This window comes from Trichinella spiralis (genome assembly GCF_000181795.1).
Source record: "Trichinella spiralis strain ISS 195 chromosome Unknown Scfld9, whole genome shotgun sequence".
NCBI classification, from domain to species: Eukaryota; Metazoa; Nematoda; class Enoplea; order Trichinellida; family Trichinellidae; genus Trichinella; species Trichinella spiralis.
This window is the reverse complement of record NW_003526948.1, coordinates 3,257,433-3,270,154: the sequence shown is the minus strand read 5'-3', so window position 1 is coordinate 3,270,154 and position 12,722 is coordinate 3,257,433. Positions and strand designations below refer to the sequence as shown.

Below are 12,722 nucleotides of genomic sequence, written 5' to 3'. Positions count from 1 at the left end.
TTCCATACTCAGACTTATAGATTCCATAAACGGAATTTAATTTCATGATGAGCTTCTTCTTCTTCTCTCTGCTTATATTAATATGCGGCACACATTAATAATATGCTTTGTACGTGTTTTGCAAATCTTCTCATTCCAAAGCAGTTTTTCCGCAGTTTACGTCAACTGCAAAGTTAATTTATTTCAAGTGTTTATTAAAATGAATATTATTCAATCAAATTGATGTTTTTATTGGTTCAGAAATATTTTTTCAATGAAATATTCATAATTTTTCAAAACATGAAATATTTAAGCAAATTTCCACAGGATTTATTTTAATGTGAATCAAATGTATTTGAATGTAAAAATTAAATTGTAACATCGTTTTCAATTTTTTTCACTTGTAAATATTTATTTATAAAACAAAATCATTGAAGGCACAAAATTTGCTTTTCTTTTGATATCAAATAATTAAGTAATCAATAATGAGTTTAATAATATTTGAAGAAAAAAGCAATGTATATTTACCTCCTGAGATTTATGCATAAAATTAGTAAAATCAATCGATAAGCTTATTTTTTCTGATCACTTGGAAAAGAGCATTTATGAAAATGTGAGTTATGTTGATTATGGTAATTTTGGTGCAAATTAATCTTCATCAGAAACCATATGGAATTTAATATGAAATCTTAACTTTAAAAATATTCAATTGAAACCTTTTCAAGTTGAATTTAAAGTATCCAAAAAAGTCTCGTCATTAAAAACTGATTTAAAAAACTTAAGCAACCGTTCATAATATCATTATCCTTTATTCTGCACAACACTGTGATGCAGATTTGTCATAGGTGATCAGAAAATAATATTAGCCATTAATCATGATAAAAATATCCACTATTTCTCTCGATTCTTTATTTTGCAAACTTTTTTTTTCAATGCATCAATGCATGGAATAAATATTTATTGAATTCGATGTGAAATTACTTATAATTTATACATAGGTGTAGTATGAAAATAGAAAATAAGTTTAAGCAAAATAATTGCATGTATGTGAAACATATCATTATTTGATGATACATTTATTTATTTTTACGTTCTACAGTATTGCATAATTTCTTATCTAATGAAAATGGACGTATTACTTGGAATAAATAATGAAATATTTATATTATATCTTTCTTTTCAATTTATTTCCAATAAATTGCCCATTGCACGTGTAATTTTTGCATGCGAAAAGCAGCAGCTTATTACTCACTCACAAATGAACTGTAATTTCAAAAATTAGTAATTATAATTTTCAAATTAATAACAAATGTTATTGCTACTCGTTTGGTGGAATCAATATCGTAGAAATAGAAATTTTTACACAAGTATACACAGTAGTCAGAAAATGAAAAAGTACAAGAACAATTTTGGTGTATATCAGAAATTAACCGATGCTATATATATATATATATTTATATATATATATATATATATCAATAAATAGTGGCAATTAACTGTGCACAGCAGATCGCCAAAGGTACTAATTTTGCAAGCTTCGATGAATTTAAATTTTAACACAATCATTTCCAATGAAAGTTACTACATTTCAAGTAGTTGTGTTTCTATTTATGGAAAAGTGAATATAGACGTGCGCATGGATGTTATTGTAAATTAGATGACAGAAAAGAAGAAAAGCTAGAACATTTTTATTGTAAAAATTTAACAAAATGCAAATAAAAAGCCACAGTAGTCGTTTAATAATTTCAAGAGCATTTTTTCAGCAGTAATAAGCATCTTGTTTTACAAATAGTTATGGCAGTGTCAGTATGCAAATTATTTTTCTGCAACTTATGCAATGGTACTGATAATATCAAATTTTATTTAAAATATCAAAATTCGTATTTTGTTTTTGCATCAACAGCTAACAATTTTGACCTGACGTTGTTCATATTTGTGTTATTTAAATTTTTATGTAAAATTTTCAAAATTAACCAAACTTTTCCAATGCAGTGAAGCGTTTGAAATTACATTATGAACCAAGAGTGCAAGTTTGATTGTTAGTCCATTTTAAAAATGAAGCTTGTCTCTAGGCATGAAAAGTTTTCTTCATTGCATACATTCATTTGAGTAATACTAGTAGAAGTCTTCGATTTACAAAAAGTGTCCAGCAAGCAGCTTTAAAATCAAATACGATGATCAATCAGATCATGATAAGAAATGGAGCAGTTGTTCAATTTTCTCAATACATTGTAAATGTTCGTTTGATTAGAAATTTATAAAAGTGGAGAATTTAAAAATTTGATAAATTCATTTTAAAGCATAAATTTTCACCATGCAGTCTACAGGAGCGAAAGTATATATTTTTTTAGGGAATGTATTGAACAAGCAATTGATTGTGATATGTTGTATTGAAAAAAAATATTTTTTTTTCTTTAACATTTAATTGTCCAAAAAATGAGTGGATTATGAGAGTATATTTTATAAGGTTAACAAAATTTTGAAATTAAATGCATTTTTGGATAATAAAGCAACAAATACTTGCGTTAGTTAGTGCAAATAATAATAGATGGAGATGATGATGATGTGATTTATTAAAAATGAAAAGAAAAAGAGAGTGGAGTGAAAGTTTTATTTTTAAAATTTATACTGCATCAATAAACGCAGAGCGTTGTCATGCTTTGCGTGATGGCAGAAGCCGTGTTAGCTTTGTTGTTGTTGTTGCTTTTGAGGAAGGTTGATTTCTTCCGTTATTTTTCCAAAGCTGCATCTTCAGTCGGCGGTGCTAATACTACTGCTGGCCGCCCTCTTGAATTGATCAGTTGGAATAAAATTGACTTTTCTTGGACGTCATTTTTGATTGATTAATTCCAATCTCAGGTCGGTTTTAGTAGTTTGAAAATTTTAATCAAACCTTGCCCCAACTTACTGGCATTCATTTGGTCAACGTCGGGATTGTTGCACCCACGAGTTCTGAGGTCGGCAGGGCTTTCTCCAGAGATACCGTACGTTGAGGGACGGTTTTCGTTTTCGCTTGAGAATTGTCAATTTTGAAAAGTGCATTTTATTTCAAAAAACAATAATGATCATATTAGTGGTGGTGGGAAAACCCACGGCATATCGAATTTTCATAATTGTATTCCGTGTTTTCAGTATGTTTCGAAACAATGCGCATCATGACTGGATGGATGGATGGATGGATGTAGTGGAATTAGCATTGCTGCCACAACAGCAGCTATGAGTAGAATTGGAAGAAGAAAATATTCTCGGACCCGACGGGTCAGTGAGTTTCAATTTTTAAGCGGAAAGTGATCAACAAGTAGGGCGGGTATAGCTGGAAGAAGCAGTATGAGATCAATGCAGCTTCTGTTTGAACGGCCTGGCGTGCGGTGATAGCTCCGTATGAGAGAAAAATCAATGCAGAGGAGAGCGGCTGTTCGACATTGTCCGCCGAAGAGTACCGATGAGGGAAACAGCCGATCTCTTCGCTGTCATGGGCAAAGAAATTGCCTAACCACCACGCTTTGAGCAGTTAGCTGGCTTTTGCTAGCTGCCTGCATTGGTTGGAGAAAACCTTCTGCACAACAAATTCAAGAAATCACTGAATATCTCTCATCTTCTCTTTTCCTCCCCCTCTCCCTCTCCAAATCCAAAGTGGCCTTCTTTTCAAACGACCAACCAACTGAAAAGGTAAAGCTCATATATATATATATATGTATATATATAATCTCTGCTTTGTTTGCCCTTTTCCACTAGTACACAGCACGGGGTGGTTTTTTCCTTCTCTTTGTTTTCACTTTTTATTTGAGGATTACGCTTCAGCGGATGTTTGCAGATTTGTGTTCGACCAATTTGCTTCTATAGATTTTCAACCAAAGCAATTCGAGGAAATGAATTATTCCAATGACGAAAGCAGAAAGCAACAACAGCAACAGAAACAAATCACTCCTTCTAGCATTCATAAATAGATGTATAATTTTAAGATCACACGGCATATTTGCACAAATTGAGAAGCTGCTAATTTTTGAAATTGATCTTAAATAGTTGTAATGTATAAATTGTGAATGGTTGTCATAAACAGATTGTAACTTTTACGATAATTGCTTTGATAATTGTTAACTCTGATTACGGATGGTAATTTGAACGTGGCGTTGATGATTCATTGTCAGTAGTAATTTTTCTCATCCAATGCAAAAAAATAGTAATAGTCTTCTTCATTTACTGTTATATCAGAGGATAAAAGCCATGATGTATTAAATGGGGAAAAAAAGAACTTTACATTGGCTTCTGTGGAATTGATCACGGTATATGTCCGACGTTGAAGAATTGCACCGTTGCTTCTTGATTTTCTCGATTTTCTTCCTTGCATACTTGGGCTGTGAAAATTAGAAAACGCTCCTCCTCCTCCTTCTTCTTCTGACTTTGCTTTATTGATCGACCTCCAGACGTGTAACTTTGTGTCCGCTTCCGTTTAAAGCTTTCCAGCTTGTGCCGGTTGCTAGTCAAACTGTGCTGCGGACTTTTCATTCAGCTCAACAAGCGCGGCAAAAACTGCCTCCCATCTCGTTCGAACTGTTACTCCCAGCTTTATTCTACTGGCCCGCCATCTGGTGGCAATTCCTATTGGTCCATTGGACAGCATGACCGACCGGGACGCGCCCCTTTTGAAATTGAGACACCATGCAGATTGTGACGGTGAGAAACAGAGGCAGACTGACTGACGGACACGCACGCACGCACACACACACAATTCTTCAACAACAATTTTCCGTCAACTTACTAGCATTTTCCCAAGCCGACTTGAATTTGATACTAATTGTATGCCGAAAAAACTGTTTCCCATCCCATTGACAAAGTTTCTTCCGTAAGTTGCTTAGTTGAATGTAATTTGAATTTAAAATTTTCCAATCATTTCAACATTGTAAAATTGATCACTATTTGTGATTATTCAACGTGGGTACAATTGTTAAAAGAAAAATTTCAAAGAAAAGTTTCAAATATTCAATAGTTTTGTCTATTGCATAACCCAACTTGCCACATCATCATTATACATTATTTATATCAGTACAAGTTGACATTTCAACAATTGCAAAGTAATGATAATTACACAACAGAGAAGAGCATGTTCGAGAAATGCATATCTGTCTCTCTGTCTATATCCCTCTCTCCCTGCCTCCCCCCCCCCTTTTTTCTTCTTCCTCTTCTTCTTCTGTTCGCTGAACTGAAATGTAATTTCACCTCCGATGCGTTCGGAAATTTTTCTCACAAGGGAATATACAATATGAGAACGTCAATCGCCGCCTCCTATACAACGCACAATTGACACGAACAGAGCGAGAGCGAGAGATATCTATTCTCCACTATGACAATTTTTCAAAATTTAAATGACACTTCTTCCATTTTCATTATTGCAATTGGGCAAACAGTTTGATATTGAAAAAAAATGAAAAATCATTTCTTCTCTGCTAATCTGATCTTCAATATTGAATGAATCATCATATTATTTACGGTAAAGTTTGTTTCACTGCTTCAACTTGTGATGGTGAACAGACAGTTCAAACAACAAACAGAATTGCTTGTTGGAATCCATTGCTTTGTGTTTGGACAAATTTCTCAACCTCATCTAAATTTACAATTATATACATATAATTTTAAATAGCAAATAAAAATAGCTGCTGTTTTTAATTTTTTGGAATAATTATGATCAGTGTATGAAAATGATAATTTTTTTCAAATTTTTCAAAACTGCATATAACGTATGTGAAGAAAGTGTAATGATTATGTTTGGGGTAAATTAACAAATAGAATTGGAAATTAGAAGAAGTAGTCGTTTGTGATGAAAAAGAGAATTTTTGATTAATGGCAGAGTTGATTTTTGCGAAATGTGATTTTTAATCAGATATATGGTATTAATTTAATGCTGATGTACAACGCGGACGGGAAGTTGAAAAAAAAACAAGAAGAGAGTCAAGAGCATAAAAAAGCTGTTAGGTCTTCTTCTTCATCTTCGATTGAATCTTTCCCCCTCCCCCAAAAAAAACGAATAAGCGATGATGAACAACAACGAGATGAAATTAAAAATGAAAATAATTTATTCAACACAACAATGGTGACATTTAATTTCATAGATTGATGATTTCATATCACATCAACCGGCCGGCCGGCCAGCTTTAGCATTTCGTGTGATGTCGTCATTTGCATTTCTATTTCAAAGAATGCGTTTTAGATTTTGTTTCTAATAATAAATAAATTGACAACTTATTCTCTTTTTCAACAACATATCATCGGATGAAATTTATACAAGATGTGATAAATGAAAAAAAAATCACTGTGCGCTGTATATGTTATAATGTTGTTTGATTAGTTGAGGATGGTCAATTAATTTATTATTTTGTGAGTTTTTTTTGAACAAGAATTATTTTCCAATTTTTTCTCATATTAGTATAATAACTGTATGATGATTAATTTGAATATATAATTATCAATAATTACTAATAAAGCAGTGACAAGCGTTTAATAATAATAATAAGAGAAAAAGAGTTCGATTTGGCAAAATTCCAACAATTTCAACTGCATCTTAAATTAGGTCCATCATCATCATCATCATTGTGGTGTTTGTTTTATTGATTTGCTGCTATTTTCTTTAAAAGTTTTTCAATTTCGAAAATTATATTCACATCATTCCAATTGTCTCAGTTTCATGATAATGCTGTGCATTGAAAGTGGCTATAAAACGTGAAAGAAAGCTCGCAGCTCGCCAACAATTTTCAACTGCATATATGCTGCTGGATGAAACAAATGCTTTCGTTTTTTGATCTTTCAAAATTTCCAAAATCATATTAACACATATTTAAAAAAGCTTCAATGAAAGAAAATCAATTTCAAACATCCCCACACATTATATAATTAAAGCTATTTTTTGTTTTGTTTTGTTTTAAATGCAAATGCATTGCTTTCAACTGCTTTGTTGTTTTTTCTCAATCAAAAGCTTCACTTGCTAAAAGTTGTTGAAAACCTTTCAACGCGTACTGCTTCTTTCTTGCTTATCATAATATACGCGCAGTTTTATATTATTACTATTATTATAACGTTGTCCGCAACTTTTGCATTTTGCCACAGCAGCTGCAAGTTGAAATCATTTGTGCAACTTATTCATCGCTTTTGCAAAAATTATTGCATTGTGAAAAGATGCATTGTGTGTTTTTAAAAAGACAGCTTTTTCATGCATCTGTTGATCATATGCATACAAGAATGCGTCTTTCGCAATAGCTTAAACATGAAATAAAAAAAAGCATTTGCCTGAAGATTAAACATCTGCAACATTATATATATATATATGTATATCCATTTGCGCGAAGGCTACATGAATAAAATGAACAAGAATCACAATTTATAAACATAAATTTTTCAAAAAGAAGATATTCATTTGCGTAACACCAGCTGCCATTGTTGTTATCATTTGGCAATAAATAATGAAAGCTCTTTAAGCTTTTGAAAGCTAGCTCAATTTCACTTCTAAACTGCTACATTTTTTCGTTTTATTTTGACATGTGATCATCTAAAAATATCGTATAATTTGAACAACTCTCTACGCAGCCTTTCCTTCCCCTCCTCCCCCAAACCTTGTTCCACTGCATGTACAGTATACGAAGAACTACGGCAACATTAACCACCACCACATTGGTAGTGTAAGTTGTATGAATTGCTGTGTTTTTGTTCATTCAATGAACATCTTTCACAGTTGGCAGTTCGATTGTAAATAACTTCAAAAATTGCCCGTTGAAACAACAATCAATCAAATCAATCTTCGCAGCATTTTTTTTCTGTCCTTTTCATCTTTTAATTAAATTGTTTGTTTTTTGTCAAATATTCGTTTAAAACATTGAAGTATTTTATTTATTTTTATTTTTATTTGCGTTTTGTTTGATCAATTTTCCCGTCATATTGCCAAAGTGTACGTTGAGAAATTTTTTTCGCAAACAATAAGTTACGAATGTTTTTATTTTGTATATATATTTGATTTTGTACGTGATTTTCTTTTAAAAAATGAAGAAGTGAAATCGTTCCACTTTTCGGTGATAATTTTCGATCAAAACATACAGTAACCTTTGGAAAATAAGGTACAAAAAAGAATGTCGTAAAATTTGCCTTTTTGCATCTGTTGTTGTTGTTGGGGAAATTTTTTCAATTATCATTTGTTTTTTTATTCTTTCCCGACGGACGGTATCGTTCGTTGTCTCTGCTCTTCGTCTTCATCAAGTTTTCAAGTGGATCGGTGATCGAAATTGGGGTGTGGTTCAAGCCGAAGCATTTCCGGTCGGCGCCCAAGACCGTCGGTCTGCAAAGTTGGTTCCAATTTGGGACCAACGTCGTCACCGTACACCAATTGATCCCCCTTTTGTGATATTCGTTAACGGCAACTGCACGTCGCATCAATCAAAACGACCGTTAGCCGGCCGTCTGCGCGCAACCGGCTTTCGGCGTATGGAACCTGTTTTCGGATTCGACGTTCAAAATTGTTCCGTTTCGTGCTTTTTCATTTTTGCCACGCCACATTTTTCCATGCGACAGTAGGTTCAGTTTCGAATTTCACGGCAAACCTATTCGCAGTGCGATTCTATTCTCTCATTTCCAACGATCAGCTTTTGTTTATTTACTTGTTTACTTGTTTGTTTGTTTGTTTGTGCATTTATTTTTGTAATTTCAGGTTTGCCTGAATTGTAGTTGAAGAGCATGTCCACGTCGGAGAGCACTGTTCGCGGCACGTCATCGATGGTTGCTTTGAAAATGCCAGAGGTGGTTGTCGACGTTCCGGAACCACCGTCGTCGGTCGACTCGCCGGACCCTCCGTCTCCGGTGGTCAACGACAACAAGAGCGACCTGTTGTCCGTATATTCGTCCAGTGGATACGCGTCCAGCTTGTGTTCGAGCGTCAACAACTCGTCCTGGACCGTGTTCAGGGAGAAGAAGAGCTCAAATTCGGACTTAACCGACCCGGACTCGGATTACAAGGAAGATTTGCCCAGTCCTTGTCTGACGTTCAGCCCCGGACCGGTGTCGCCATTTTCCGACGTTGACCAATTCGAGTCCACTGCCGGTGCTGAACGTTCACGGTTTTCGTTCGACCACGCCAAAACCGCTGCCCTGCGTGGGCGTAGTTTGTCAGACAGCGACTGTTTTGTCAGCGGAGCAACGAGCAGGGCTGAAACGTCGCCGGGCCAGAATGATGCATCCAGTCGCAGTGCACACAATAAGAAGAAGAAGCAGCAACAGCAACAGCAACCACAACAGCATCTGCATCCGCATCCGCATCGGCGTCAGCAGAAGGAACAACAGCCACAGCAGTCTCACTGCACCAGAAGTACTAGCCTGGAACCGGGACCGTCTTGCGACCAGAATTTTCACGAAGAGAAAAAGCTGCTGGTCGACGCCACGCCCACGCACGGAACGATGCTGTTGGCACAGACGCTGAGTCAGAGGTCGTCGCTGACTGGCTACCGTTTCAGCTTCCCGTCGCTTTTCAGTTCAATGTCTGCGGGCGTGCGCATAGGCGGCTTGCCGCTACCTGCTTGTTTCCAAGCTCCGGCGCCAACAATGACCTTGACAGCGCCACCTGTGCACGTGATCGCCGGCATTGGCGAGCAGTTCGGTCCGGTGGCGTTCTATCCTGCACGCCCACTGGCCGCATCTCCCCAACCGCCGCCTGCCAACGTCGACCACTGCGAACCGGTGAATTCGACATCGCCGTGCGCGTATTCGTGTTCCATTTGTTGTCAAGAGTTCAAATCACGCGCCCGTTATTTGAAGCACATGGAGAAGAGCCACGAGGCTTCAGCCGGCGGTTCCGCCGAACCTCCTAAGCCGCCCAAGCCGCCCAGGACCAAATCGCACGTCTGCTCGGTCTGCCAGAAGACATTCAGCCGGAGCGACATGCTCACGCGGCACATGCGCCTGCACACCGGCGTCAAGCCTTACTCCTGTCGCACTTGTGGTCAGCTATTTTCGCGCAGTGACCATCTGAGTACCCACAAGCGCACGCATACCGGCGAGAAGCCCTACCAATGCCCGGTTTGCCCGTATGCGGCCAGTCGACGGGATCTGATCACCCGCCATGCTCGTACTCACAACAATACGACGAGAGGCGGTCACAACCAACGCGCCAACAGACGTTCGCGTTCCGGGGCTTCGAATACGGCGGTCGACCCCGCCCAACTTGCAGCCGACGGTGACGCGAATCCGGCGGTCGAACCCGCCGCCGGCCAGGAGTCGAATCCGACTAACGCCCAAGTTATTTCGCTGATGGATCCCCGTCTGAGGTCGCTGTTCTACTACCCGCCTCCCGAAGCGGCGTACAACTTCTTGACACCGGTTGCACCGTTGACAGTGCACAGTCTGTCTCCAGTCGAGCACGGCATCACCAACTTGGCTTCGTCGATTTCGGCCATCAACGTCCGTTCGCCCAGACCGGAGGCTACGCCCGAAGCGGCGGCAGCAGCAGCAGCAGACGAACAAGACCAATTACTACAGTGAAAATCACTCCTCAAAAGAACCCCAGTGACCGTCGATCATCTAACTCACTCACTCACTCACTCACCACTCATTTTCCGGTATTTTATTCCAATTATTCACTTGCTATTTCTGTTCACTCATTTTCTCTGTCTGTCGCTTGGAAATTATTCAGCAAATTTCTCATTCTTCAAAATTTAAATATCCTCCTCAGCTTTGAATATTACTTTTTGTCACAAATCAACCTCACAGCTTAGCATCAATCACGCGCGTCTTTCCAGTTGTTTTTTTGTTTGCATATTATTATTATTATTATTATTATTATTATTATTGCTTTCCAATTTAAAAGCTTATTGTATTATTTTGCGTCTCAATTTTCGAAAATTTCCACCAACACTGGATTACATGCAAGCCGGTGGTTAATGGTCCCAAGCAAGCCAGTTTTTATTTCTTTTGCTTTCTTTCACAGTTTTAGAAATTCAAGTATTAATTTTTCATTACAATATTATTATTATTGTTTCTTTTCACGTGACAATTTTCACATGTTCAACGTTACAATGTTGTACAGATAGGCAGTGAAAAGAGAAAGAAAGTAAAAGAAAGAGAGAAAAGTCACTTTTGCATTAGCACTAAGAATGGAACGGAAAATTTTCTTTCTCCATTCTGCATAATTGAAAATGGAAAACGAAACATAATGTACATTTTATTTTCGAACACCAACAAATAATTTTCTCTGTTTGTTTGAAAAATAAGTTTTTTATTCTTCTCCAATGTGTTACTTTCAACAATACAATGCAATTTTGCAACACCTTCAGCTTTACAGTGCACTCGCTCGCTTTTGTTGGTGACATTTCAATTGCTGCAAATCAATCAATCGAAACTTTCGCTTTTGATGATTATTAATTGATTCCTTCGATTCCCACGAATAGAAAAAATATACAACTTTTTTCTTCGCATTTCAACCGAAGTGAAATTTGAATTTTATGCGTTGAATTCAACTGTTTCAAACTGCCCGTGCGAACGTATTCGGTGCTCGTTCAAGCGGCGAGCTTGAACCAACAACGGCGACCATTATGCAAAGTTGTTACAAATTTCACGATGAAAATGTATTCTAATTTACGATGTTGACGATGTTTTCATCTGCAATCGACGGGTGCGTCTAAATTTCAAATACACAAATCGGGGTATGCGGTTGCTACAATTTTTCATTGTCGTTTTGCACTATTTTGTATATTTATTGATAAACTTACGTTGACTTTGATAAGGATGTATTTTAATGAGAAAACTAATCGAAATCTATCATACACACAACTCAATAGTTATGAAATCGATGAGCTACAGACCAAATGGTACAGTATCTATAAAATTGTCATAAGTTGAAAATTAATTTTAATTTTATTAATAAAATTACGGTATTATTTGTTGCAAACCAATTACTTGTATTATTTTCACTTTTAACAAACACGAAACAATTTGTACTTACATTTCTGTACAATTTTACAGTATACTATGATGTTACGAGAACTGTTTTTAAAAATTCTAATATACTAATGTTATCGTAAAGTAAATCAAAATCCCATAATAGTTTAAGTTTAAAAATTGAATGCAAAGCTTGAAATAAAATCTAAACGTATCATGTACACGTACAGTTATATTATTACACGGGGTTCTTTTACTTTTTGTAATTTTTGATGATAGCATTAATATGATAAAATATCAGAACACGTTATGAGCTGTGTGCTCAAACAACTCGCATTATGTTAAGAAGAAAATTCACGATTATAAGATACGAAAGAAAATCACTTATCATAGATAAATTCATAGATAACACCATCATTTGCATATTTCTAACCTGCCAAACAAATAACAGGTCAGTGCTATTTTGCAATAAAATATGCCCTAATACAACCGTTGTTCAACTTGTCTAAATGTTCACGTTTTAGGTGAACTTTTTTTATACAGTCGAGATTGTATTTTTCATTAAAAGAAAATACTCATGGGAAGAAATGATAAATCTATTTTGTTCGACACCCGTGGTCAAATTGATTAAGCGTATTACAAAGCATTCAACATGGTGATATCATTTTACTAAAGATGTAGCATTTTAGAATATTTAATGTGAAAAATTTTTATTTCAACTGAATGGAAGTGTGATTTTATAACATTTTAACAGTGAACTAATATCCATCAGACCATATATTTGGAGAAGTTGTTCCACATTACAGCAGATGACTACGCTGTAAAAATTTACACAATTC

At 36.0% G+C, this 12,722-nt stretch overlaps 4 protein-coding genes across 4 annotated transcripts; all 4 read left to right on the top strand.

Moving 5' to 3' along the window:
• Positions 1-1,773: 1,773 nt before the first annotated feature.
• On the top strand, positions 1,774-2,373 carry Tsp_05417 (hypothetical protein). Its single transcript, XM_003371720.1, is given in 4 exon segments — positions 1,774-1,901; positions 2,090-2,210; positions 2,280-2,314; positions 2,331-2,373. 4 exon segments carry the CDS (start codon positions 1,774-1,776, stop codon positions 2,371-2,373), a joined length of 327 nt encoding a protein of 108 aa, XP_003371768.1.
• Positions 2,374-2,558: 185 nt separating this feature from the next.
• Tsp_05418 (hypothetical protein) lies at positions 2,559-3,199 on the top strand. Its single transcript, XM_003371719.1, has 4 exons — positions 2,559-2,694; positions 2,735-2,807; positions 2,850-2,978; positions 3,112-3,199. Exons 1-4 carry the CDS (start codon positions 2,559-2,561, stop codon positions 3,197-3,199), a joined length of 426 nt encoding a protein of 141 aa, XP_003371767.1.
• Positions 3,200-7,593: 4,394 nt separating this feature from the next.
• On the top strand, positions 7,594-8,686 carry Tsp_05419 (hypothetical protein). The gene is made up of 3 exons (XM_003371718.1): positions 7,594-7,646; positions 8,061-8,466; positions 8,666-8,686. The coding sequence occupies exons 1-3, from the start codon at positions 7,594-7,596 to the stop codon at positions 8,684-8,686; spliced, it is 480 nt and encodes a 159-aa protein (XP_003371766.1).
• Positions 8,687-8,691: 5 nt separating this feature from the next.
• Positions 8,692-10,488, top strand: Tsp_05420 (zinc finger protein). Its single transcript, XM_003371717.1, has one exon. It carries the CDS (start codon positions 8,692-8,694, stop codon positions 10,486-10,488), a length of 1,797 nt encoding a protein of 598 aa, XP_003371765.1.
• The last annotated feature ends 2,234 nt before the right edge of the window (positions 10,489-12,722 follow it).

Excerpts from the sequence above, each read along its gene's own strand:
- Tsp_05417 (XM_003371720.1), top strand. The coding sequence starts at position 1,774 with ATGGCAGTGTCAGTATGCAAATTATTTTTCTGCAACTTATGCAATGGT. Across the intron at positions 1,902-2,089 it reads GCTAACAATTTTGACCTGAC|TAATACTAGTAGAAGTCTTC; the intron begins GTTGTTCATATT and ends CATTCATTTGAG. Across the intron at positions 2,211-2,279 it reads TTCAATTTTCTCAATACATT|CATAAATTTTCACCATGCAG; the intron begins GTAAATGTTCGT and ends TTCATTTTAAAG.
- Tsp_05420 (XM_003371717.1), top strand. The coding sequence starts at position 8,692 with ATGTCCACGTCGGAGAGCACTGTTCGCGGCACGTCATCGATGGTTGCT.
- Tsp_05419 (XM_003371718.1), top strand. The coding sequence starts at position 7,594 with ATGTACAGTATACGAAGAACTACGGCAACATTAACCACCACCACATTG. Across the intron at positions 7,647-8,060 it reads ACCACCACCACATTGGTAGT|TAACCTTTGGAAAATAAGGT; the intron begins GTAAGTTGTATG and ends CAAAACATACAG. Across the intron at positions 8,467-8,665 it reads AACCTGTTTTCGGATTCGAC|GTTTGCCTGAATTGTAGTTG; the intron begins GTTCAAAATTGT and ends TTGTAATTTCAG.
- Tsp_05418 (XM_003371719.1), top strand. The coding sequence starts at position 2,559 with ATGAAAAGAAAAAGAGAGTGGAGTGAAAGTTTTATTTTTAAAATTTAT. Across the intron at positions 2,695-2,734 it reads TGTTGTTGCTTTTGAGGAAG|TCGGCGGTGCTAATACTACT; the intron begins GTTGATTTCTTC and ends CTGCATCTTCAG. Across the intron at positions 2,808-2,849 it reads AAAATTGACTTTTCTTGGAC|TAGTTTGAAAATTTTAATCA; the intron begins GTCATTTTTGAT and ends GGTCGGTTTTAG.